The sequence below is a fragment of the Podarcis raffonei genome, chromosome 11 (assembly GCF_027172205.1).
Source record: "Podarcis raffonei isolate rPodRaf1 chromosome 11, rPodRaf1.pri, whole genome shotgun sequence".
Lineage (NCBI taxonomy): Eukaryota > Metazoa > Chordata > Lepidosauria > Squamata > Lacertidae > Podarcis > Podarcis raffonei.
Genome location: NC_070612.1, coordinates 19,695,607 through 19,722,576, shown reverse-complemented (window position 1 = coordinate 19,722,576; position 26,970 = coordinate 19,695,607). Strand labels below are relative to the sequence as shown.

The window sequence follows — 26,970 nt, the reverse complement described above, 5'->3', positions numbered from 1 at the left end:
TTTGTTAAGATTTGTAAATGCGGGATTCAGAATTGGGGCCATTTTCTTCTTCTTCACCTGCCTGCAGACATAATCAAGCCTCTTAACTTCTGGCACAGCCTTTAAAGTACATGGCTTATCATCAATCCACAGGAACATTTTGAGAACCAATATTTTCCCACTTGGGCAGTATGCCAGAACATCTATCTGGTTACCTCTGCTGTCAAAGCCATGATGTCTTTTGTCCCAAAGTCCCACAATGTTCTACAAGACAAGAAACCCAAACAAAAAGTTTTAAAGTTAAGAGTTGTTGCAGTGAGCTGGTGCAAATGTCCCGTTTCACCTTGGCAACTATGCAACTTTAGCGATGGCAACTTCATGGGAGTTATAGTCCAAAACACCTGGAGCACAAAAACAGCTGGAGAAGGCTGCTGTGCAGAACTATTACTACAAAGACACAATCCTTGTGGATATTTATGTTTTTTATAAAACCAGCTTAACATCTTCTTAGTGGTATTGCACTGTATTTGTGAAGTTGACAGTTCTGCATGTCACTCCATCCTCCACTGGCTTGGATTTTAAATCCATGCACTTTCCATATCAGGCAAGCCATATTTCAGAGGCTATTAATTACTCTTACAAAGGGCATTAATTAATTAGAGGGATGCGGGTGGCGCTGCGGTCTAAACCACTGAGCCTCTTGGGCTTGCTGATTGGAAGGTCGGCAGTTTGAATTCATGTGATGGGGTGAGCTCCCCATCGCTTTGTCCCAGCTCCTGCAAACCTAGCAGTTTGAAAAGCACACCAATGCTAGTAGATAAATAGGTACCACTGTGGCAGGAAGGTAAACGGCATTTTCATGCACTCTGGCTTCTGTCATGGTATTCTGTTGCACCAGAAGCAGTTTAGTCATGCTGGCCACATGACCCAGAAAGCTGTCTGTGGACAAACACCGGCTCTCTTGGCCTGAAAGCAAGATGAGTGCCGCAACCCCATAGCCGGTATAGTGCAGCGTGCGGAGGATTCACTGAGCTGGCAGCTTGGTTTGGGGGGCGGCTCGTGGGTCGGTAAAACTGTCTTCATGGGCTGCATCCAGCCCATGGGCCGCACATTGCCGACCCCTGATCTAAAACATAGCAGAGGGGAAATTTGAAAAGTGGCAAATGGGGACTGCTAGGCCCATTGTGCCACACACCAGTCTTACCTGAAGACCAGGAGAATTCTTTCATCACCCAATATTTCAAAAAGTCTCAGGAACCTGAATAAAGCTTACAGATGGCATGATCAATCAAGCCATATTTGGGAATGGTAGAAATTCGGGAGCTACACGCAGAAGAGGGGTTGTTGCGGGGCTGAGTGTGCTAAATCCAACCCCCTTCTTCCTCCTCCACCCCCTCCTCCTCAAGTTGCAGGGCCACTGTCTGAAGCAGAGACCCTCCTGAACTCATGGTGGTTGCACATGCAAGGTAGAAGCTGCGGAAAATTAGGGTCCCTACATCGTGCAAGGAGCCCAAGCAAGAAGAAGTTGGCTGCCCAGTTCACATGCTCACTACTCTTCAACCCAAGGCTAGCACACTTTCCCCATAAACTATTCTTCCCCTGCCTCCTTGTGAATGGAATTTCCCCGTTTCTATAACCCTTGAATACGGCTCCAGAACTGAGGCTAGATACAGAGGAGGGAACTGGATAAGTGAACCCCAGGCGCTCCCACAGCACATGTTTAACATGCCACTTGGCAGCAGCTGCGCCATCAGGTGCAGCGGAGGGAGAGATGGGAAGAAGGGGTGGCCTAAAATAGGGCGCATTTCATCAAACCGCGCCAGTTGCCTTGTGGCACTGCCACAAAACAAAGCACGCCAGCTGCGTACATTCAAACTACCCCCTTGGAATCGAACGCTGCTTTGTGACATTTCTGAAGCGAAGCAGGATTGGGTGCAGCAGCGCCAGTTCCCGAAACGAAAGGGTGCTTGGAAACCTCCAGTATGGTGTCCTGAGTTCCAGAGAGAGAAGGAGCAAGAAATGGAGAGGAGGAGAAGGAGAAGTCATTTGTAAGCTGCTGCTGAATCCACACTGTGTGTGAGAGAGAAAAGAAGCTGGGCTCCCACTGGCCTTATAGCCCCTTATTAGATTCTGCCCCATTGATCTGGAGTGCATTGTGGGGTGGCCGTGCAGGGAGAAGCAGGCAACAACTTCAAGTATAATACTACAGGCATGCACCAAGCCCATTAAGATGCAAATTGCCTACCCCCTCAGTTACAAGGTTTGGGCTCCTCCGTGAGATTATAAGCAAAGGGTCCTCGGTTTGAAAGAGCTGCTTTAGAAAGTTCCCATAACCCTTAGAGAATTCCCACAACCCGGCGCTGTTTTTTCACATGTGCACCCAGCAGCAAAAGGCGAGCTGGAAGGCGCAGTTCTGAGAGCAATTACTTAATGCTCCAGAGATTAGCTGTCTGCCTCATCCTGAGTCCATATTATTCAAGAGAGAACAAAGGGGAACGAGACACATTAATCCATCAGCCCTATTGCACCAACTTTCCTGTCATAGGCATTTATGAGCCTATACAACTCCATGTTCCTCCTAGGGGCAGGGGGGAGTTTATTCATAGTCTGCTGAAGTAAAGACTATGCAAGGAAAGAAGTTGCCTCGCTGCCCCAAACTGGGAGGCTGCTTCAGATGCAGCAAAGTTACAAGCAGGGTCTTCATGTGCAACTGCGGATAAGATCTGCATCCTGCACTCAGCAAAAGGGACAAAGCTAAGAATGTAAGAATATTCTACTGAATCAGGCTGAAGGCCCATTTAGCCCAGCATTCTGTTCTCACAGTGGTCAACCAGATCCTCATGGAAAGCTTGCAAGCAAAACCTGAGCACAACAGTGCCCCCTACAGCATATAAACATAGTTGTGATTCCCAGCAAGCAGTCCCAGAGGCATATTGCCTCTGACAGGAGAAGCTGACTGTCCAAAGCTACCCAACTCTGCTGTGCTTGAGAGGCAAAGAAACCTCTGGTTTCTGCTGCCATTCCCACAAACTGAGAAATTTTAGGTAGTTACAGAATGAGATTCCTTGTATTTGGTGTGTGTGTGTGTGCATGTGCTTACACACACACACACACACACACACACACACACACACACAACACAGGGAGGGCAGACTGAAGGTGCAAATATGTGAATAAATCATATTTCTTAAAGCTATGATGGTCTCTGCCATATATTCGATCTTTTATTATTATTAAATATTTTTTATTGATTTTACAATTTTAACTTCACCAAGTATTCTCCATAGAGATAATACAATTCGGGGGAGAGGGGGAATAAATGGAAAATAAAGCAAAAAATAAAACAGAGAATATAAATAATCCTTAATCATGACACATTTTCAGTATATATAAACATATTTTGGAGGTTCTCTTTAACTTGCTGACTTCCCTCCTTCTCCTTTTCTGGTTCATTAAATAAGTATGTTTTCTTATTTTTCTCAATAAGTATGGTTTCTTATATAAAACCTCTTTTTCTTATTTTTCTTATATTAATTATCAATATTTAACAAACTACCATCATACATTAATATTTCAAATTGCCTATGTTAGACTCATTATTTAACACTTGCAAATGTTTCTATTTGTATACCATATTTTTGTACATATACAATAAATGTTTCCTAACCTTTTTTAAATTTCTCACTGCCATTGTCTCTGAGCTTCTCTGTAAGCTTTGCCAACTTGCCTTCAATTCTCCAAAGGAGCAGAGCCCCTGGGCGGGTGCCTAGAATCTCAGCAGAGAGTGGGGGTGACACTCAACTTTTATAACATTATGGTTTTTTATCCTATTTTAATGTTTCATTGCGTAGGCTGCTCTGGGATTATGATGATTTAAAAAAGAGTGGTGTATCAAACAAAGAAAGTACACAAATACTGACCCCCCCGCCCCCTGATAAGATTGAAAGGAATCCTATTAATACCCAAAACACAGTCTGAGGACACTGAAAGTCCACTGCTAATACTTCCCTGGATTACAGAGTGTAATAGCCCTATATGAGCGTGTTACTCCTTTTAATTAATCCCATGGCATCGATCCCAGATGTTTCCCCCGCTGCGGCTTGATACTGATGAGCTAATCCTGAAATTAGATTAACCTGCGTGGATGAACAAATGGGGATGTGGAGTCATGGTTGTCAGGACAACAAATAGAAATTGCATCCTATTAATCCTCTCAGAAGAAATCTGCTTCCAGCACAGCAACAACACCCAGGACATGTTTCCAGCAAAGTCAATCCAATGAAATTTATTATTGTGCGTTTGTTGCTTTCATTGGGTACATGTGTAACAAAGGGAGCCCAGGTTCATTAAGCTGTAAAAACACATGCTGTAAAATGTAAAAATAATAAAAACGAGAAGTTTTTTCCATGATGGTAAACTCTAGAAGGGAGAGAGAGAGACAGGTTTGAATAAGAACTTAAGAACCACCTACAGGATCAGGTCCAGTGGCCCATCTAGTGTGAACTCTATTCTCACAAAGGCCAACAGGATGACTACTGAAGTCCTAGAGGAGCAGGTCTGCCAGTGAAATCATAAGCAGGAGAGGCAGTACAAAAAAAATTAATACCATAGGTGCATCCTCCATGAAAGGATTGTGGGTCTCTTCATCCAACGGGTTCTAATGTGTTTTTTAAAACAAAAACAACATCATATCCCTAAAAATATAATGTGTTGGTGTGTTTACTTTGAGGTGTTTGGAAGTAAAACAAATACACCACACAGATACAGTCCTCAATTCTATGCACAACATGTTTCCTGCATGCACAACAGTATTGTCCAAAACAATCTTGTGCTGAATGGATGGCATAGATACCCCTCATGCATAAGTAGTGATAGTGAGCTAACCTGATTGAGCCAGGGTCGCAGGATGCATGTCCATAGGCAACTCTTAGCTGGTTAGTAACAACTACTACCCGGATCAGATCACATTTGCCACATTAAGATGCAGAACTAACAAAAGAGATGACATATGCACCAAAGCCAAACTGAGTTTCTGTCTGGGTGACATGGTCCCAGGAACACGATGCATATCCACCACATAATAAAACTATGTCCCCCCTCCATCCACCTTTAACCACCAGGAGAGAGAAAGAACAGTAAGGAGTTCCTGTAGCATCCCTAGAGGTGGATTACAGCAAAGCTTTTGCAGACTAGAATCCACTTCAGTCGGCAAGTATAGATGCGTACACACACACACAAACACCCAGTTCACCACCTGTTCTTGATCCCAATGATTGCTTCCACAGTTAATTTGCGAGATGCACCACAGCTGCCCAAAGCAACTTAAATAGAACGCATTGTAGGCGGACCACAAAGTCCATTATTTCAAATGTGCATACAATACCTCGGGGTTCCTAATTTTGGAGCCCTTCGTCCCAAATATTTGCAGGAGTGTAGGACAGAGAGAGGAAGCTGCCTTATGTGCCCATTCAGTATTGCATCACAGTGTTATATCCTGCCTTTTACGTCTCCTCCAAGGAGCTCAAGGTGGCGTTTATGGTGTGTCCCCCTTGCTCTCCTCCCAACAGCCCTGTGAGGTAGGCAGGACTGAGGTCACCCACGGGCTTCATGGTGGCTGAGTGGGGATTTGAACCCAGGACTCAGTGCAACTGCTCTCCACCCACAGTTGCAGGCAGGGGACACCCCCACCGCCCCCAAGTCCTACCTGGAGACGCCGGGGGTTGAACCCGGGACCTTCCACCCACGGTCCTTCCCGCTCCACTCCATCCCTCAGCATGCCGCCGGCGTCCCCTTCCTTGCAGGTAAGCCCTGCTGAGCTCTGGAGGTTTCGCGCAGCGCCCTTCACGCCTCTTACCTGCCGGGCAGGTGGAGCCAGGAGGAGCAGGCAGGCATCCGCGCGCCGCAGGGTGTTCATTGCAGCCGCCACTCGGGAGCCAATGAAAGGCTCTTGCTCCGCCGCCAGGAAAGCCAAAGAAGGCGCGTGCGCGCATGGCCGGGAGGCGCAGGCACGAGTGGAAAGGCGGCGCGGCGGCGTGGGAGAGCGTGCAGAACGCAGGGAGCCCCAGGAAGGGGGAGGGAGAGCCGACGGGAGAACCAATCGGCTCGCAGGGAGGGCGTGGCCGGCCGCGCGCCTCGGGCTGGTTTCTATAGCAGCGCGTGCGCAATAGCGTGGCTGTGAAAAGGATTCACCTGTTGGGTTTCTGCCTGCCTAGTTATTCATCGTAATTGATAATAATAATAATAATAATAATAATAATAATAATAATAATAATAATAATAATACTTTCGTTTAATTACCACGCCTGTTCACCTCTGAAGGGGCTGGAGGCAGCTTACATATAAAAACAAGAAACGCCACATCGGGGGCGGGGGGAACCATTCATTTAAAAAGCAATAAGAAGTACATGAAATCTAATAATAATAATAATAATAATAATAATAATAATAATAATAATAATAATAATAATAATATACTAGTATTGTTAAGCTGGGTGGAGGGAGAGAAGAGGCAAGCTGGAAAACTGGGAGCAGCAATGCCCTCACCACCACCCCGCTCAAGGTGGGTCAATACAATATATATATATTATATAAGACTGGCTGAGTTAATTTGTCACCAGAGGCAGAAAATCCTAGAAATGCCTCTCCCTTGGCAGTAGTAATTCAGCAAACATATTAAATAACCACCCTTTACAATGTGGCAGCCAACAAGAGCTGCCACCCTCTGCCTAATGGTAGGACAGGGCCAGGTTGGGCAACCCTAGAAATTATAAGGGTGGTTGCTTTTGATATTGGTGGTAAATCAGGCATGTCCAAACTTGGCCCTCCAGATGTTTTGGGACTACAACTCCCATCATCCCTAGCTAACAGGACCAGTGGTCAGGGATGATGGGAATTGTAGTCCCAAAAGAGCTGGAGGGCCAAGTTTGGCCATGCCTGGTGGTAGATGCTGTGGCCAATGATGTAGTGAATAATAATAATAATAATAATAATAATAATAATAATAATACTAGCAGCAGCAAATCACTAGACCACACTTGTTATTGTTTGTTGCACTGTCTTAGAAGGGCTCTAGCTATGGGAGTTGTCATGAAGTGCGCCTACAGTTCAGAATCTACCGCTATGCCATTGGCTGTGATGAAAACATATTTCGAAGCCCAGATCCCAGATGCTTTGTATATGAGGTAGGTGAGGCTTACATAGTGGAGAAGGTTGACTTCAAGTTTTCCTGCAAGTTGCATCTCTAGTGCTGTTTTAAAAACAAAAACAAAAAACAGAGTCATTAGGTACAGATATACAATTCTAAGGGAAATGTGCTCTGCATGTACTCAGAGACTCTGGTATTATTTCATGCATGCTAGGAACATAGGAAACTGGCTTATACCAAGTGAGACCATTGCTGCCTCTAGCATTGTCTACACTGACTGGCGGCAGATCTCCAGAGTTTCAGAGTCTCTCCCAGTCCTAGCTGGAGATGCCAGGGACGTCCTGCATGATAGGAGGTGCTGTACTAGTGAGCTATGACCCTTCCTGTTCTGCAAAACCCTTGCAATATTCTCTCTTCCACACAAACAGAGAATGAGAGGGGCAGGCTGAAAGCAAGGAGTTAAACCCAGGTTTCCCAAATCCACAAATGTGGCACTTTATTTCTAGGTATATTTTAGGCAGAGATGTCACTGCCTAAAAATATACAGTCCCTGGGTAGGTTCAAAACCAAGGTGGATGCAGAAGTGTCGACTCTGCTCACTCTTCAAGGAATCACTGTTCCTAGAAACCATGGACAGCTCCACACACAATATTCTTTCCTAAGAAAGAATTGCTGTACAGATGCGATACTAAGCTACCAGGTAGTACAAAGTTCCTTGCACAAATCGGATGGAGACGAAGTTTTAAAAACTGAGGGTGGCTTGAAAGAGGGATCACCACTCATGTTATGTGTTGTCATTCCCACTTCTACCCCCTGCTAAGCACATATTGTTTCTAAACATATCTGAATGCAGAAAACAGCAGGGGGCAAAAGAATGCAATTCACATCATGGCAAGTAAACCCAGTCACTAAAAGAAAAACGCCAACAACATTTTGTACATCGTTTCCTTGTGCTTATAGCTTGTACTCTTCTTTCCAATGAGAGCACTGAGCAGTGGCTGCCAGTACATTATCACACACAATGGCATATCATTTCTTCCCAGGTGTGGAAGAAAACTGTTGTCCAGGAACCAATATGTGTAAACAGGAAGGAACCAGCAGCCAATATGTACTGCAAAGCAAACCCCCCCTCCACAAAAAAAGCTAGCCAAAATGGTAGTATGTTGGATTTGTACAACAGGCAGCTACTTCTTTGCTTACAGGTCGCTCCTGATCCTCCTTGAAAACACGCAGTACTGCCCTCTAGCCTACTTAAGCGTAAACACCACCTTTCCTTATACTGTAGATCCAGCGCTTGATACAGCCTGTCATTAATTTTGTACACTTCGTTATACAGTTTGCAATGCTACCAAGTCATTGGAACTCCCCCAAGTTCACATACTTTAAAAATAGAGAATTCAGATATCATTGCCTCCCTGCTCCATGCTGGTGTCTTCTGCGTTATCCTCCCATCTTTTTCCAGAGCAGATTTCCAGTTACCTACCTCCAGCTTTGAGTATTTGGTTCTAGACATACAGCCATCACTGCAGTGATGACATCAGTGGAAAAAAGGTATTGGGAAGACCATTAAGACCATTTTTAAGACTTGTTAAAATGTATTTCGCAGTAACAGCCCCATCCTTAACTTACCTTCTCTGAAGTCAGTCCTATGGAGTGTGAGAAGAGTTAAGTTCTAACCAGGAATACTTAGAACAGAAGCCTTACATGGTGGAACGCTCTGTCACAAGAGACTAGGATCCTGCGGGACTTGATATCCTTCCGCAGGGCCTGCAAGACAGAGCTGTTCTGCCTGGCCTTTGTTTTGGACTCAGTCTGACCCCTATGTTTCCCTTCCCTTAGGGTTTTGATCTATGGGCTACTTTTAAAATGAGGCTGCATTTTAAATTGCATTTTAACCTGTATTTTAAATTGCCCCCCATTATGTTTTTACTGTAATTTTACTGGTGTTAGCCACCCTGAGCCTGGCTCTGGCAGGGGAGGGCAGGGTATAAATAAAATTATTATTATTATTATTATTATTATTATTATTATTATTATTATTATTATTATTACATTGAAACTCCCAGCAGCATATACTTCAATTTACAATTTGTATGTGAAAAGTGCCTTCCTTATAAGCACCCTCAGGTGGGGTGGGGTGCACTTTTACATCACCCATGGCTCAGTGTAGGAGATAAAAGCTTTAGAAGATGGTGCAAGCAGTTTGTGGAGAAAGCACATCTCCAATCACTCTGAACTCCAGCATGGGAGTGTCTTGATGCTGGCCACAGAAGAAAGTCTAGAATTGGAGTCTTCTTTTTCCCTTTCCATTTGAATGCAGCCACTCTAACCCGCAATCTCTATGATGCCCTTAATTTATTTGCATTGCTTTTCCTGAGCATTCTGCTCGCTAGGCAATGGCTCACATTTTCAACACAATCCCTGTTTGAGCCTCTCCTGGTAAAGGTGATCCACAGGCCTAGGCTTCCCAAGAGACATGGGTGTAGTGTAGTGTAGTGGTTAGTGTGTCATGACTAGGAATTAGGAGATCCGGGTTCAATTCCCCACTCAGGTCAGAAGACCCATTGTGTAACCTTATACCAATTAACATCTGTCACCTTAACTTGCCTGCGAGGGCAAAAACATGGATGCTTGCTTGAGCTGCTTAGAGGGAAAACAGGATAAAAGTGCAGTAAAACACCTCCAAGGAGGTCAAAACCCTCACTTAAGGAAGCCCAATCCATCTGTGGTCCTCTAGATGCTGTTGGACCACAGAATCCCATCACACCCAACTACTGCGTATGCTGGCTGGGACTGATGGGAGCTGCAGTTCAACAGCATCAGGAGGGACCCATCTGATGAAGGCAGGCATTGGTGTCTCAATGATGCAGCAAAACTTTAAAGTGTTGGCCCAATGAGGGAAGGGAGGGTGGCATTTCAGGCAGCAAAGTGTCTAGTGCTGGCACTGGCAACAAACTGAATACACATATTGTAAGGACAGGATTAGCCACAGCTCCCTGAAAAGCTTACACTCCTGGACCAGCCCAACTTTTTTGTATAACATCCAAAACGGCCCTAAGAAGGAACAAATACTACATTAACTGAGAATTTTGTGGTTGGTACTGTTTTATTGTCCAATAATACTGATTAAATATTTACACTCCTACTCTTATAAATCCACAGTTAAAACACTCATACCTATGGCTTTTGATTCCCCCCCCCCAATCTTTTAAGCACAAGATCTTTCTGTAAAGGTTCAAAAAAGTTTAAATAATAAAACAGTAGCCTGATGCATTGAGCAGACACATTTACTTTGTATTTTTTTTAAACGCATTTTCTTTAAATATAAAATGTACCTTTTTTTCTAAAAATAAAAATCTGGTGATAAGATGCCAGTGCAACCTTTCAGCCAACTCATTCCTTGCTACAGATGCAGCCAAAATTTTCCTATTATAATTGGCCCTTTAAATCAAAACAAAACTGCCCGTGTTGAACTAATTCCCCCCCCCCCCCATCTTAAGTTTATTGTAATGCAAAAAACCCTGGTAGCTGACAATTGTAAACAAAATTACAAAGCACTGTACAGCAATATCTACACTGTCTCTTCTGCATTAGCTTTGTAAATGTCCTAAAAGCTTTGTGGAAGTTTAATTCCTTAGTTGTGAGAAGGCACAAGGGTTCTTTTTTTTTTTTAACAAAAAGCAAACCTGTAACACACTCTACTTCCATACCAATCCACTTCCAGGCTTAAAGACAAGGAGTGTGTTCACATGTCACAGTAAACCATAGTTAACCAGTTCAGACATAGCATTTAACCAGGGACTGTGGTTTTTTGCTCTCGCTGGAAGCGTGAAGCAGGAGAGACTGCTGCATTTGCTGTGATGCGTGAATTGGATCTGTGGCTAACCTGAAGAAGATAAATAAAGCAAAGACTGCAGCTACTGCAAAAATTAATATTAGAGGGGGAAAGGGGATAAATTGTCTGCAGTCCTTATATAATCCATCTGAATGTTGGAACCTTGCTGTTTTAACACTAAACTCATTCTCGGAAAAGAAAACAGAACTTGCTCCGGAAGTCTCTCCCAATGACAACAGTATGACCTAAATGGTACAATCTAGCAAAACTCTACTATTAAACTTCACACAAAGCTTGTTCATCTCTAGAATAGGCTTTGTTCCGTGGTTTTTTTGTTTTTTGTTTGTTAGGAAAGGGGGATTATCCCCCACCCCACCCCCAAAAAAACCTCAAGAAGGGCAGTTTAATCAAATATCCTAACTTTGGTCCACCTGTCCACTTCCCCAACAGCATCGATATAAGAGAGCCATCCATTGGTGGTGCAAAAGTCATACAAGTAAATTAACAAAAATAGTTTGGTATTACATTTCCCACCCCCCCACCCCAAATCACAGGTACTGCAGTCAACATTTCCTAAGTCTCCACCTTTTCCTCTTGCATATCCACTATTGGCTGAGTTTTTAAATCATCAGATTCTTCATGATCTGCTGTGTGTGCTTCCACCTCCTCTGCCTGAACAGGCGGGTTTGCTTCCAGCTCTCCTTGATCCACATGTCCCGATTCTACTTGCTCTATATCAGTTTCCTCTATAAGCTGCGCCTGAACCTCTTCCATTTGCAACTGGTTCACATGCTCCACGTCTAGCTCCTCCATGTGCACTTCAGCACTTTGCTCAGTCTGAATGTGCTCCACTTCTAAGTAGCTTATCTCCACCTGCTCTTGTAGCTCCGCTATTTGTTCACCTTTCACTTGATTATTCTGTATCAAGTCCGGATGCACCTGCTCTACAGTCACTTGTGCTGGATCCACCTGGACCTGGATTACAGGCAGGACATGGACTTGTTCCACTTGCTCTATGATAGTCATGGAAGCCACTGGGTCGCTGTCCACTGGAAGAATGTCCTCGGTCACAAGCCGTTCTGTGATGTTATGCATTTCTTGCAGGTGCCTCCGCAGTTCACTGCCTTGCATAAACCACACGTCACATAAGGTACAGTGGTTGGGCTTGTCACCTGTGTGTATTACCAAGTGATCCTTGAACTGATCCCAGCTGTTAAATATACTGTTGCAGACCTGAAAGAACAAAATACAACAGCTGTAGGAATGCTAACCAAAGTTCATTGTATGTCTTCGGATCATTCTTTTCAATTCAGTTTATTTCTTTAAAACCCCGGGTGGCAACAAAACAATTCCACTGCTTAGGACCTAACTTTCCCTGCATCAGCCAATTGGGCTAACTATAAATCAGTTCACAGTTACAAGCAACCCGCTAACTAACTAAATAATAGTTAAGGGAACCTCCAAAGGCATTATGCGGAACTGCACAGCGGATCTTTACACAGGATTACCTCCATAGAATGACACAACCAATGACTGCATGCATGTGCATCTAGTCTTTTGGAAAGCTATTGCAATAAGACTTATTTAGCACCTTAAACATTTTTATCATTAGTAAAATCATTATACTTCTCTCTTCTAAAAAATGTTATAGTAATGCACCTTGCATTGAAGCACTCGCCTGGCAGCTATATGTAACAAGGAATTGGAAGCAGGCGACTGGATGGACAAGCAGAGGAGAGAAAAACTGAATCCCTCCTCTGTGGCCAGCACAGAATCCAAGTGGGCTGTCCTAGAAGGGAAGCCTTCTTCTCCACGCCCATCACAGAAATGCAGCATGTTACTGCAGGAGGGATAGGACTCTCATCCCTTCTGGGATAGCTCCCAGCAGGCTAGCAAAAATATTGCATGCTTGTAACTTTTGTTGGTTTTTTGCAAGGCTGTTTAATAGGTTCTTCTGTCCATCTTCAAATGCGCTATCACTAAGCAACTCAGCTTCTTTTAGTCTGACAGCCATTCACTCAAAGGTTTGTTTTTTTGGCCTTCCTCCGTGGCATTCCCTCCCCAAGAAGGTTTTGCCTGGTTCCAACTGTTTCTTTCAGGTGCTGTACCAGACAAAGCCCTTTCTCCCAGTATTCGAGGCATTTAATACACTGCCAGCTGCCCTGTGCTTGTATCTTTAATATTTGGTTTTATTTTTATTTATTTTTAAAGTTGCAAATCACTCTGAAACAAAACCTAGTATATAAATATTTTAAAGAAAATGAATATAAACTCAACATGGAAAATTGTTTATATAGAGTTTACTATAGAGATCAATGCTTAAAAACGTTACATCTCTGTGGTGCAATCTGCCTGTGGTCTGAGGACCAACCAGGGAGGACTGTGGGTGCTCCCCATGCTCAGTGAGTAGTAAGTGGTGAACTGCAGAGTAACAACATTTTTAAAATCATGACCAGACAAGCTTTTTGCAAGAATCTTGCTGCAGGTGTGCTACACAAAAGGCAGGACATCCTAACCTAACAGCCATCCCCTAAGGGTGCTGTCACTGGAGCACATGCCAGAAAGTGAGGAAGCAGGATCTCTTGCCAAGCAAGTGAGGGAAAGCCAGAAGAATAACGTTGATTAGTCTTCTGCAATAGCAATAAAATAAAGGGGGGGGGGACTGCTTCTGTGCCCATCTTTAACAACAACAACAACAAAAATGAACATAGTGCTAAAGACAAAGTATCAGTGGGGAAAATGAAACTTAGTCTTTTCTGGAACAATCTCCACTTTGAAAATAGCAGTGTTACCAAAAATCAATTTCCCATTTCAAACTCGCCCAGCTAAATCAGCAAAATCACAAGATATTCTACTGAAATTTATTTGTTGTAATAAAAAAAACCTCCAAGAATTAAAGCAAATATACAATTCTACAATGAGAAAACAAGAGGGATTTTTCATACCAAATTTGAAAGTATACTATACAATAAGCTGTAAAGATTCTCTGGTGGACTGTATATTAGAATCCAACTTTAATCTCACAATTTGAAGAGACGTTACTAACGTCATCACTCCATAAATCATCATTGCCTAAAATACTGTGGGGAGATAGAACTTAATAAAGCTACAGCAGCTAAGAATAATTTCTTACTATCTACCAAATTCTAGATATGGTATAAAAACAAGCAGATACTAGGTCCAAAAACATCCCCATTGCAATTAGTCCAAGTAGATCTTCACTCACACCCCAGCATTAAATTTTGGAGAAACAACAAACTATTATATTAAAGCACTGAGAAGAAACAATACTATTTCAGTTAAAACCAATTCAGCTATCAGCATGGGCTTTACACAAACAACTTTAAGATAAACTCTGAAAACAGGGAGAATGGCTTTGACACATCTCTCTTCTCTTCTGACACTTTAAGGGCTCCAGGCTTCTAACTATTACTACAGGGTCCTGTGTAGCTTAGCACCACATGTTGCTGCAACAACCCAGTCCTAAGTGTTCTGCAGCAAAGCCAAACTGGAGATCAGCTCCCACAACCCCGCCCCGGCCACCTTGTCAACAACACAGGCTGTCTACATGGTCAAATTCGCTAGACCAGAATCACGATGGGCAAAATTACATACCTGACATTCATAAAGTTTCTTCCGTCCCTTTTTAGCACCAGCGCTGGACTGGCATGCTGTCAGGTGGCATTTGAGTGTGCTGTTTCGAGCAAAACGTTCACGGCAGTTTGGACACTCAAATGGTTTTTCACCTATCAAGGCAAATATCAAGGCATGACCAAAAAATGAAAATCAGGTTGCCTCAGGTTCAGCTTTTTCACTGTTACAATCTCACCTCCCCACCCCTGTAATTAGGTGGGATTTTGCCAGTTTCCCATTCCCGAACATCAGCTATCCAAGAGGAGTAGAAGTACAAGAATAAAGAGTTTAGGGACTATTAAGTAGGGTTAGATCAGTGATATTAGACTACTAAGCAGGGCCATCTTTCTGTCTTGTGATATTAGCCGTCTAGGTTGCTGTGTTCATAAACGGAGCAACATCCCTGATTATCCATCCATCTCTGAAAACAGATGATCTGCTACGGCTATCAGCCAAGAACATACCTATCCCCTCATAGATTCATCTATTCCCTTTTATAAGGTAAAGGTACCCCTGCCCGTACGGGCCAGTCTTGACAGACTCTGGGGTTGTGCGCCCATCTCACTTAAGAGGCCAGGGGCCAGCGCTGTCCGGAGACACTTCCGGGTCACGTGGCCAGCGTGACAAAGCTGCATCTGGCGAGCCAGCGCAGCACACGGAAACGCCGTTTACCTTCCCGCCAGTAAGCGGTCCCTATTTATCTACTTGCACCTGGGGATGCTTTCGAACTGCTAGGTTGGCAGGCGCTGGGACCGAGCAACGGGAGCGCACCCCGCCGCGGGGATTCGAACCGCCGACCTTTCGATCGGCAAGCCCTAGGCGCTGAGGCTTTTACCCACAGCGCCACCCACATCCCTATTCCCTTTTATAGCCCACCCTTAAGAGCACAGAAAATAAGATGGCACAGGAAACAAGCACCGCCGTGCCCAATGTGGCTCATTCACAGGTAAAAGCAGGTAAGGCTATAACCTGAGGGTGGAATTACATGCTACCTTGGCAAGCAGTTTTCCCCAAATACTGTTTGCGAAACTAATACAAGTGTGGCATTTGGGAGAGGGATGTTGAATGTCTCCAATCTTCCCTTGCAAATGCTGACACAGACACACACCCCAGGCCACTCCCCACACAGTCAGGTTTATGTCAAGCTTCAGAGCCCACCAGAGATGCATTTGCAGCAGAGAACTGGCACAAGTGAGGAACAGGCTCATTCAGTGCACATCTGCATTTGGCAATTCTCTCCTGCATAATTTTCCCATTCACACTATTCACCTTATAGGGAAATCACTATTTGATAACTGTGTGCTGCTTCATGACATGCAATTCTGCCCTCATAGTCATGGATTAGTTATGCATCATTTAAATTTTTTATTGTGTGCGTAGCATGCTTGTCTCCCACTGGAGCCATTGGAGGGCTCAACATTCCTGGATATAGAAGCTGAACGCTTTCCCTTTCTAAGTGACACTGAGCAGGATTTATAACTTACATCTTACTGAAGTGTTTAATAATAATAATAATAATAATAATAATAATAATAATAATACCCATTGCAAATTGTGAAGGGTTTCCCATTCATCTATTGCATTATCTCCTAAACCATTCAGCAGTGCTGTGGAGAAACAACTCACACTAGTACCAAATGAAATATAGTGCACACTGCAGTCAATGCACATTGTAGATCTTGATACACAAAAAGAACAGATAGGTTAAAGCTATTTATGTAACTTTCTTAGGGGCAAAGCATACTTTCCTTAACGCAGTAAGCAGAGCATTGCACAACGTCTGACTGCTGGTAAAGAAGATTGTTAACTTCAGATTGATCTCATCTATCATTTTTATGGAGGAAGCAAAGTTCACGTTTTCGTGGTATAGAGAGAAACCTATGCAGGCACTGAAGATCTGCAAATCAAAACGTCTCTTGAATACATAATCCAGCCATTCCCGGCAATAAGGGCACTGCAAATTGAATTACAGGCAACCCTCCATTTACACACATTCAATATGTTTGTGACCACGGGCCTGCATATCACACCGAACCCGGAAGTGACCCAAAAGTGTCACAAAAAGGGGCAGAACAGGACGGGCTGTTTGCAGGCTTTTCCAGTGGTGTTTCAAATGCACAGAATTTCACTGATGCGCACAGTGCCTTGGAATGTAACTCTCACGTAAATGGGGGCTGCCTGTACTGTATTGAACAATCTACCACCTAAGCTTCTGTATTCTTCCCAACTGTGGCTCTGCGTACCGGGATGCAAGAGCAACACGCAACATGAATGGAGCTGTTTTACAAACACAGGTGGTGTTTCGAAAGCCAGTGAAAGCCTTGCTGTGCAGAGCATTGCTGTCAAAGGTGGGGGGTTGAGTTCTGCAGGCACAACCTCATTCATTTATGTCAGCAAGTTCTGCTCACATTATAAAGCATAACTGGGTGGCGATACATCTAGGGCTAGGAGCATTGACCAGGCCTGGGCAATTGGTTTTATTGCACTCCTGTTCCTCTCCGATCGGTTGCTCATGCAACTTTAACACTATATACGTAATCTTCTCAAGTGCAGCCTGAGATTATCCATCTGTAAAATGCATTTAAGAAGCACTTCACAAATAATTCCTAATATATTCTTTGCTCATTCTAACTCACTAACTAGCATTAAAGCCAAAGGAAAACCCACATTATCCTCCTAACTCTTCTTCCCAATTCAGTACACTCAAAATATCCACCCGTTCATCCTTCTCCATCTCTTCTGTCACAACAAATTCTCCCTTCTCCGCACAATCCAAGGCTATCCAACTAGTTTGCCCTTCTTTAACAAATGCTATGCTTGTGTGACTCCTGCCAACCTAGCAGTTCGAAAGCACGTCAAAGTGCAAGTAGATAAATAGGTACCGCTCCGGCGGGAAGGTAAACAGCGTTTCCGTGCGCTGCTCTGGTTTCGCCAGAAGCAGCTTAGTCATGCTGGCCACATGACCTGGAAGCTGTACGCCGGCTTCCTCGGCCAATAAAGCAAGATGAGTGCCACAACCCCAGAGTCGGTCATGACTGGACCTAATGGTCAGGGGTCCCTTTACCTTTACTATGCTTGTGTGATGAATTTGTGGATACACACAGTCCTATAAAGGGGGCATTTCAATGAAAAATTAGAACTGAGTTAGCCTTCTCCAACCTAGAGCCCTCCAGAGGCTTTGGATTACAAACTCCCATCAGCCTCAACCAACATGTCTATTAGTCAAGGATAATGGAAGCTGTAGTCCAAATCTCTCTGGAGGGGGCACCAAGTTGAGGATGGCTAAACACAAACTAGTAACTAAGCCAGATATAGGCCTGGGGGAGGCAGCTCAAACTTGACAGGGCCAGAGTTTTTCCAGATCAATGTCCATTATGTGTTCCCAAATCCATAGAGACCAAGTCTGATGTCATCATGCAGTATATTTTCTATCAAAGTAGAACATTATTCTGCAAAACTGTACGACTGACCAATAAACAAATAAATTTGACAATGGGTTGAAAAAGCTACATCCCCAGTACTTCTGATCCAACACTGAAGCCACAAAAAGGCACATTTCCTTTCCACCGTTTTCACTTTGTATTTGCCAATGTGTACTGTACTTGATCTCCAAAAACGCATTGAAATTGGTTGTGGGACAGGGAGACCCTTCCAAGAGACAGTGTCAGTTTGATGAAGGAAGCAATATGCAAGAGATGATTGATTCCCATCCTCTAACAACCACAGGCACACAACAAAACTTAGGACGCTATCTTGCTGCTTTCTGATTGGGAGAAACATTCTAAAATCCCAGGATCAAAAAGCACAGCTAAGCAACTAATAGTGTCCTCTAAGGCCTCGGAGCAGTCCCTGATACATGCAGCGGTTTGAGTAAAAAAAAGAAGCTAGGCTATTTTTATCCTTATCCAGATCTCTGTGCAAGCAAGGCAAGCCTCAGCCTATCTTGAAAAGTTCTCTGTGCTTGCCAGGGGCCTTGGAACAGAGGCGGGGTTTCCTCTACAAAGAGCTTTAAATAATAATAATAATAATAATAATAATAATAATAATAATAATAGGATCAATTGGCATTTGGGTGGGTGGCAAGTTATGCAAGCCAGCCTTAAATGGTTCCTAGATTACCTTCCATTTATAAAGGCTTTAATCAACATTTACACCATTCTTATTCCACTACCAATGAAGGCTGTACAAAATGTTACAGTGAGAATCACTGTGGGGAGGCGAGAACCACAGGAAGTGGTGTGAATTGTCTGCAACTGGAAGGGGAAGGGAACTGCAGTTACCTGTGTGCTTCCGAAGGTGCTCTTTGAAATGTCCAAAGTGGTCAAATTGCTTATCGCAGTACTGACAGACGTGTATTTTTTTGCCAGGTCTCTGCTTCTTGTTAGCACCACCTTCATCAAGGTGGTAACAGGTAAGGTGCTGCTTCAATGCACTCTCACGCAGGTACCTTTTGTTGCATAGGTCACACTTGTAAGTTTCTGTGGAGTGCGTTTTCATGTGCTCCTTAAAGTGGTAAAACAACTTAAATGTACGGTTGCACTTTTCACAGTGGAAAAGGTTGTTGACGTGCGACAACTGAAGCTCCATTATCTCAATGCCTTCCACCTGCTTGCCCGTTGGATCAGATCCGTCGTCACACTCTTCCTGAATTTCACTTTTCCTCTCCCCATGGCGGAACTTGCTGGTAATATCTGCCAGGAGAGCCAAAGCAGACTCATCTGATGTACCCGTGGTTTGTATGTACTTTATCGACTGTTCAGCAGAAGCGACCTCCTCAAGTGCTTCAACGTTATTTTCTTCCACATCGATAGCCCCTTCTGTAATCTCCACCTCAATTTCAACAGGCTCAGATTCTGCGCAGGGCAGTGTTTCAGTAATAACATTGGAGGTCTCTGCTATCTTCCTCTTTTTGGCTATACTCTTATCTTCTGCCTGATCCGATTCGGGCGGCATTGAATTTTCTTTGTTCCTAGAAAAATTATACACAACACAGTGCATAACATCAAAAGGGCAGTTCTGTTCTTAAGGCTTAAGGCTAACCAGGCTTCTCATTTTAACTCAGAATCCGTAGCCAGCTTTAAATGAGAAAACTGGCTATTCCAAATACAGTTCACTGTTGCTGAAGATGTAAGTTAGACCTAGTAGCAGGAATTTATGCTCCTAAAGGGAAGGAGAGCATGATCCTGTGCCCTGGGAGATAGGGGGTAAGGCGGTACTTAAATCATCCTGGGCCTAAGTTGTTCAGCACTTTGTACCCTAGTAAAAGAACCTTGAACCAGGTCTTTTAACAGCAGCATCATTTGTTTGCAGCAGTTTCTATCATGAGTCTGGCTGTAGCATTCTGCAGTGGCTGAAGCTTCCAGAACAGACCCACTTATTTATCATGAAGACCACAGGATGATGCAGTAGTCATGATCATGGAAAGCCAACAAGAAGAGAAGCTGGCCAGTGCATCGAAGATGGGTAAAGATAGTTCTAACATGCCTTCCCAAGGCACAGTCCTCTGAGAAACCACCCTCACCTGATTTCGAGTGCTTTAATGGCTTCCAGCATCTGAAGATACTCCGCTGCTTTCCAGACATCACTTGCTTCCTCTTCCCCTTGCACCATCAGCTTGGCGGTGTACGTGAACTCAATTAAGTGACGAAATGCCATGTTACTTACACCTAATGATAGCAAAGAACAAAATGAAACCTAGGCTTTGCAAAGAGGCTTTGCTAGTAAATACCTAAACAACTGCCTTATTATTATTATTATTAATTAAATTTGTTTACTGCCCTTCATCCAAAGATCTCAGGGCAGTTCACAGCATTAAAAGCATTGAAGGATCATTTTCAACTCCGTTCAATTCATACTAGGAACAATAACTAGCCGGGCTATGTTTTATGGCCACTTCCTGCTGTCTGCTCTCAGCATTTAATAATTGAACATAATGTGTACATGTATTAACCCCATTCCACTTTGTTATATGATCTAGACCTAAGAACTGGTGGGATATGACTAGAATGAAACACTTCCCAGGAAAATATCTCTTAGTCCTAAACTGAAAGGATGCCTATGAGAATGGGAAGACAAGTGAAAGAGACATAGCAGGGTTTTTGTTTTCCTAGTTCTTTTCACGCAAGAGTTCTGGATCTAACAGAATCAGCAAGTTACCTTCTATCTCTACTAGAGGTTCCTGAGTGAAGTCTTGGAAGAATTTGTAGAAAAACTGGCTACAGGCAGCAAGAACAGCTTTATGAGCTTTAAAATGGTGACCTAGGAGGAGAGAAAGAACTGGATATAAATATATGTTAGATGGTCATAGTGGAGAGGAAAACATTTTAATATACAGCCTTCTATATTAACAAGACCAAGAACACTGCAATGTCAAGTCTTCCCACAGAGTATGTGTCTCCAAATTTCACGTCAAACAGTAGATCTAAACACACTAGGTATTTAGACCTCTTTACTGGAGGTCTCATTTGGACATGGTGATTTAACAATACAGGCAACAACTGTTTTATGCATGTCTGACTTGTGTGTGATCGTGGAGGCACGCACAGTGCTGAACCTAGAAGTGACCCTAAAAGGTTGGAATGGGGGCAGGGTGCAACACTTTATGTGGGCCCACCGAAATGCGTGGGGCCCCAGAACCTAACTCCTGTGCAAAATGAGGATTGCACGTACAGTAGTACCTCTGGATGCGAATGGGATCCGTTCCAGAGCCCCATTCACATCCTGAAGCGAACACAACCCGCATCTGCGCGTCACGATTCGCTGCTTCCACACGTGCATGACGTCATTTTGAGCGTCTGCACATGCGCGAGTGGCAAAACCCAGAAGTAACGCGCTCGGTCACCGCGAAAATGCTCAACCCGAAGCTACTTCAACCCGAGGTACGACTGTACTGAATGTTATGAAAAAGCACATCAGGATGGGATGTGGATGGTGGCTTAGGAAGGGGGGTGCAGTAGGCTGCTCCGGGTGTCATCACTGAGGGGGGTGACTGCGGAGCCTGGCCTGCAGCGAGCCCGAGCCACATGTCTCTCTTGGGGAGTGGCATGGTGGCTCAGGCAGCTGCAGGCTCCGCGCTGCCCGAAACAGCAATGTGGGGCTTGCGGACTACGTGGAGGTTCCGCGCAGCATGCTCTGCCCCACCCCCGGGTGCAGGGCATTTGTGCCACCCCGGGTGCCCAAGCAGCTAGCTACGCCACTGGATGTGGACTTTGGATGGGTGAGAGGGAAGAGAATGCAGCATCCAGTTTCTTCACAAACTAATACAGTGCACAAATCTATTTTATCAAATGATTTAGGGAAGAATTCAGCATTTCAGTTTGCTGCATACTCTTGCAAAATAGATTCAATTATCAGAAAAATCATTTTAAATTGTGAAAGGTGGTGGTAATACATATAATAAAACAAGCAGAAAAATGTTTTGCCTTCTACAATATTTGTGCAGCCTGATCTTATGCCAGTCAATTGGGAAGTTTAAGTCCTGAGTTGAATGGGACTGCAACCTAGGCAGGTTTATATGTAAGTGGCCTAAAGCTGTAAACGAAACAAGCCATGGTATTCGAATTTCAGTTGACCGTCACTCAGCTTCAATGAAACTGAACTGGCTTAAGTCCAGATGCCTTGTGCCTTAATTCAAATTATGGACGATATGTTTGTGAGAGACCCAGTTTGCGTCACGACATACCATCCACAATCAAAGTGATGTCTGTGAATTGATCCTGCTCCCGCTGTTCATTCAGTCTGTCCAACATTACTTTGTAATGTTCTGGAAATTCCTGAATGCATTCCATCGTCTCTTCGGCTTCCATGGCTAATAGATTTGTCTAGGAAAGATCATCAGTCGTAATGAGAACTCCACAGTCCATAGCCATAAATGGTTACAGTAAGCAAGGATATTCATCAGCAATAGGTATCCAGACTCAGAAGCGGGTCCTATAAAATGATGAGTAAAGTTAGAAGCACACAGTATTACACCTACCACATCTGGAGAAACTATAGCAAATACAAGACTCAGTATATAAAAACACAGTGCATAGATAGCTGAACGACATTATGAAGCCAAATGGTACAAGGGGAGATGAAGAACCCCAGTCACAATAGAACCAAGGAAGCCAACAGCAGCAGAGAAACACTATCAGTTGAGGGGAAAGGAAGTGATGGCAGTAAGAAAAGGTGTGGGTTATTGGAGAGAAAAACACTGTTGTATGGCAGGAGATTTTGGTTTCCAGCCATAGGAACCTGAAGCACCTGCATTTCTTAACTTTTAAGGTTTTCTTTTTAAAAACTGAACAGGCTAGGTTTTCATTACCTCCTTTAACTAAGTGTTTCATTCATCAGAATCATGGGCAACATGCATTTATATTGCGAATGCTACAGACAAGAGAGCAGAGGCATAGAAAGAAAAGAAATTATGCATTTGGAACTTGTGTGGCCACAGGAGCCCAGAGAGTAGCTAAACAGGTTTTGGGGTTGCAAGCTGTACATAATCCACTAAGACGATGGATTACTGGAAGTTAAAACTAAAATGGGATCAGATTCTGTACAAGCACACACAGTACATAGACAGTATGTACATACATACAAACTATACACCCACATACAGTGGTATCTTGGGTTACATACGCTTCAGGTCACACACTCCGCTAACCCAGAAATAGTGCTTCAGGCTAAGAACTTTGCTTCAGGATAAGAACAGAAATTGGGCTCCGGCGGCGCGGCGACAGCAGGAGACCCCATTAGCTGAAGTGGTGCTTCAGGTTAAGAACAGTTTCAGGTTAAGAACGCACTGCCGGAACGAATTAAGGTACCGCTGTGCATGGTGGTACGATTGCCACTTTTCTATGGCTCAATTCCATACAGCTAGGAAGTATTTAGGAATGTTCATTATGTTTATATCCCCCTGTTCCTCCATCATGGAATTCAAGGTGCCGTATGTATACTAAGTTCTCAGTGCCATCCAGGCACGGACTCAACCCAGGTCTCTTGCTTCAGCAGGGCCTGGGATCATCCAAATGAGAGATTATTTCAAATTTGTAATAGCCAGGATAACAAACACCAATTTGAAGATCCTGAGGTAAAAATAGTATTCCAGTGCTGTTGGTGCTCAAGAGATGTTGAGCTCAAAGGAGGTATGGGGCATATCAGGGCATGTTGGGGGAATTTGATGCAGTCTCCTTCATTGGCCACCCCCTGCCCCCTGCTAGCAAACGGGGCAAACAGAAGTACACCAACTCCAGGAACCAATGGAACAGAAAATGAAAAATAAGAGTGGGGAGAGGGGGCCACAGTACAGGGCAGGACTTTGGATGTGTCAGGCTTCTGCCCCATTAGGATTGCTGTGTTTTAAAAAAATCAGAATACAGGTTTCCTGTATTTCATCACCCAGGGAACCCAACTGTCTCGTGCATCATTGCGTACATTTGATTTTGCATCGAAATGTCACTGCTGTGCTGCACTTCACAGCTGTTTACCATGGATTCTCTCTGTAGTCATGTGTGTGCTGAGGTTTGCAACCACGTGCCACAGGCTTATTTCTCTCTGTCAAATAAGTATCACATGCTACATCCACTGGACTCTAATGCAAAGTTTCTCAAACTGTACTCTGCAATCTCCATTCAGGGGGTTGATGGGAAGGCTTTGGAAGAGCTGCGATTCTCTGCTCTCAGTCCTGTCTTGAAGACAAAACTGCTTTTTGACAAGGGCCAGGTTCCTTTAAAAAAACAAAACTTCTTTTGAATCTTAACCACTACTAAATTATGGTTTGATGCTGCTGTCAGCTACCTTGAGTTTCTTAAATGAAAAGGCAGCTCTTATTTCCGGCAAGAAATCATAACACCTCTTAAGCTGCAATAAAAGCCCTGCTGCTTTCCTAGCTTAGAAGCCAGGAGACCCCAGGAGCAGAACGTGCCCCTCAAACAGGCTCAGAAGCATCTCTCCTTAGGAGAGCCACACGGCACTGGAGTCCACTGGGGGCACGCACGTCGATCATCGGCTAGCCAGCCAATCGCAGCACTGGAAGGTAGAGAAGCGGGCCAATGAGCTGCTAAAGCGGGCTAAGCGGAAGGCCTAACCGTCGAGGGGCGACGAGAAGCGAAAGGGCCTCCCTGAAGGGAAAAAAAGAGAACGGAGCGGGAGGTCCCCGCACTGGCCGGCGCGGGCGGAAAGACGCCATAAGGCAGCCGGCGCACAGACCGGCGCAACCCCGGCGGCGGCCCTGTCTCCAGAGCCGTTATTACGTCATCAAATCGCGCATTAAATCGATCCCTTCTCGACGCCAGCCTCGGCCAGAGGCGAGCGCCGACCTCGAGAAAATCGGAAGGGTCCGAGAAACACTCACCCGGAGGAGCCTCCCGCCCCGCCGAGCCTCCTCAGCCGCCGCTATCGCTTCCTGCTTGCCGAAAAGCGGGGCAAGCGCCGGCCAATAGCGCTACTCGCATTCCCGTCCTGCACCGCGCGCCGGAAATGGCGAGCTCGTTGACCTCCTTTACCTGCCGGGGCGCTCTAGGGAAATTGGCGGGCCCAAGTGCATGATGGGAGTTTTGAGGTGCCTGCTTTGAGCGGCTGCCCGAGTCCCATTCGCTGTGCCGCGAGAGGCATGCCGGTAGTCTTAGTAGGCGCAGCGCTGCTGTTTCTGCTGCTGCCTCTGTTGCAGGTGGCAACTTGCTTGCTTGCTTTCTGTTAGTAAAAGCACTCTGCTTAATATTTGGCATCATTTTGCTATTTATGAATACGTATTATCTAATTCTAATGGATGCAAAACAACACCTGGACATACTGGGAGAGTTATTGGAAGAAGAAATCACATTTATTATAAAACGTTCTCTCTTCAACAGAAAATTTGACAAAGAGACGTGTCCTGTTTGCCAAACATGTATTTACCACAATTTTATTCGGTGTGCCGCCTTTCCGTAGTTAAAACCATGCTCAAGATGGCTTACAGTATGAAAAGATTTACATAATTACAAACAACAAAAGCCATAAAACAATAAACAAAACACTTCAAAAAGTACACAACCAAGCATGTGCTCAAGATCTCCTTTTAATCAAGCTCCAATGTTTTTGTGATGAATATTGCTAGTTCCTAATCTCAAAATGTTTTCTTTCCAGTAATAATAATAATAATTTATTTATACCCCACCCATCTGGCTGGGTTTCCCAATCACTCTGGGTGGCTCCCAACAGAATATTAAACAGAATAAAACATCAAACATTAAAAACTCCCCTAAACAAGGCTGCTTTCAGAGGTCTTCTAAAAGTCAGATAGTTGCTTATTTCCTTGACATCTGATGGAAGGGTGTTCCACAGGGCGGGTGCCACCACCAAGAAGGCCCTCTGCCTGGTTCCTTGTAACCTCACTTATCGCAGGGAGGGAACCGCCAGAAGGCCTTCAGTGCTGGACCTCAGTGTCCAGGTTGAACGATGGGGGTGGAGACGCTCCTTCAGGTATACTGGGCTGAGGCCGTTTAGGGCTATTTTATGCAAGCTTTACATAATAAAGTCACAGAACGTATTTATAAGCATGTTCAATGTCTTTGTAACTTTTTGCTTTAAAAAAAATCATTTCTTAAAATGTCAAGAACCTTTCAACATGTCTGAAGATTACTTCTTCATGTTTTACTTCTGCCCTGATAGTGCAATCCTCAGAAAGTATTGGATATATAACCATGTTCTAAGTACAGTGGTACCTCAGGTTAAGTACTTAATTCGTTCTGGAGGTCCGTACTTAACCTGAAACTGTACTTAACCTGAAGCACCACTTTACCTAATGGGGCCTCCTGCTGCTGCCGCGCCGCCGGAGCACGATTTCTGTTCTCATCCTGAAGCAAAGTTCTTAACCTGAAGCAGTATTTCTGGGTTAGTGGAGTCTGTAACCTGAAGCGTATGTAACCCGAGGTACCACTGTAACCTGTTCCAAGCATAGTTTTTTGAGGGGGGTGGGTTACACTGTATGATGTGTGAGTCCCTTCTAATTCCTGGATCCGGCAAGAGTTAAAATCTAATGGAGGAGCCCATTGTTGAATTAGCCAGGCAAGGGCCATAATGCCCCTAAGTATGGGTCAATTAGTATAAGAAAGGAAGTTGCTCTGTGACCCTCCCTCACCTGGCTAGTAATGAAAGTTGGGGTTTGTGGGGAGGGAGATGAATCCTTATGTACCTTCCTGCAGGTGCCAACCATCCTTACTGTGCTGTTTTGGGAACAAGCCACAGCACAGTGGCAGAACACCTGCTTTTCAATCCCTGGCATCTCCAGGTAGAGCAAGGACTGAAACCTTCCTAAACCTGGGAGAGACGCTGCGAGTTAAGTGTGGACAGTACTGAGCTAGGTGAACCAATGATTTAACTTATATATAACGCAGCTTCTTCTGTTAATGTGCCTTATGAA

General features: G+C 44.3%; 3 protein-coding genes across 9 annotated transcripts in view; 1 reads left to right on the top strand and 2 right to left on the bottom strand.

Annotated features, from left to right (window-relative positions):
- NIM1K (NIM1 serine/threonine protein kinase) overlaps positions 1 to 6,002 on the bottom strand; it is a 28,944-nt gene extending 22,942 nt beyond the window's left edge. The window contains exon 1 of one of the 3 annotated variants that reach the window (XM_053408929.1): positions 5,834 to 6,002. In XM_053408929.1, coding sequence (XP_053264904.1) covers positions 5,834 to 5,969 — 136 coding nt within the window. In that variant the 5' untranslated portion in view covers positions 5,970 to 6,002. The other 2 variants (XM_053408927.1, XM_053408926.1) reach the window with 2 other exon arrangements.
- TMEM267 (transmembrane protein 267) overlaps positions 1 to 14,931 on the top strand; it is a 125,417-nt gene extending 110,486 nt beyond the window's left edge. For all 4 annotated transcript variants that reach the window (XM_053408933.1, XM_053408931.1, XM_053408932.1 and 1 more), the window contains one exon: positions 14,918 to 14,931. The gene's annotated coding sequence lies outside the window, so the exon portion shown is untranslated. The remainder of the gene's footprint in view (positions 1 to 14,917) is intronic.
- On the bottom strand, positions 10,395 to 25,065 carry ZNF131 (zinc finger protein 131). Of its 2 annotated transcripts, none has more exons than XM_053408921.1 (7): positions 24,925 to 25,065; positions 22,273 to 22,520; positions 20,748 to 20,867; positions 20,113 to 20,257; positions 18,872 to 19,560; positions 14,574 to 14,704; positions 10,395 to 12,191 (listed from the first exon to the last, which is right to left on the bottom strand). In XM_053408921.1, the coding sequence occupies exons 2-7, from the start codon at positions 22,394 to 22,396 to the stop codon at positions 11,532 to 11,534; spliced, it is 1,869 nt and encodes a 622-aa protein (XP_053264896.1). In that variant the 5' UTR covers positions 22,397 to 22,520; positions 24,925 to 25,065; the 3' UTR covers positions 10,395 to 11,531. The 2 variants fall into 2 exon arrangements, with proteins under 2 accessions (XP_053264896.1, XP_053264897.1); XM_053408922.1 differs by having other exon boundaries at positions 20,748 to 20,849; positions 24,925 to 25,064.
- Positions 25,066 to 26,970: the final 1,905 nt, after the last annotated feature.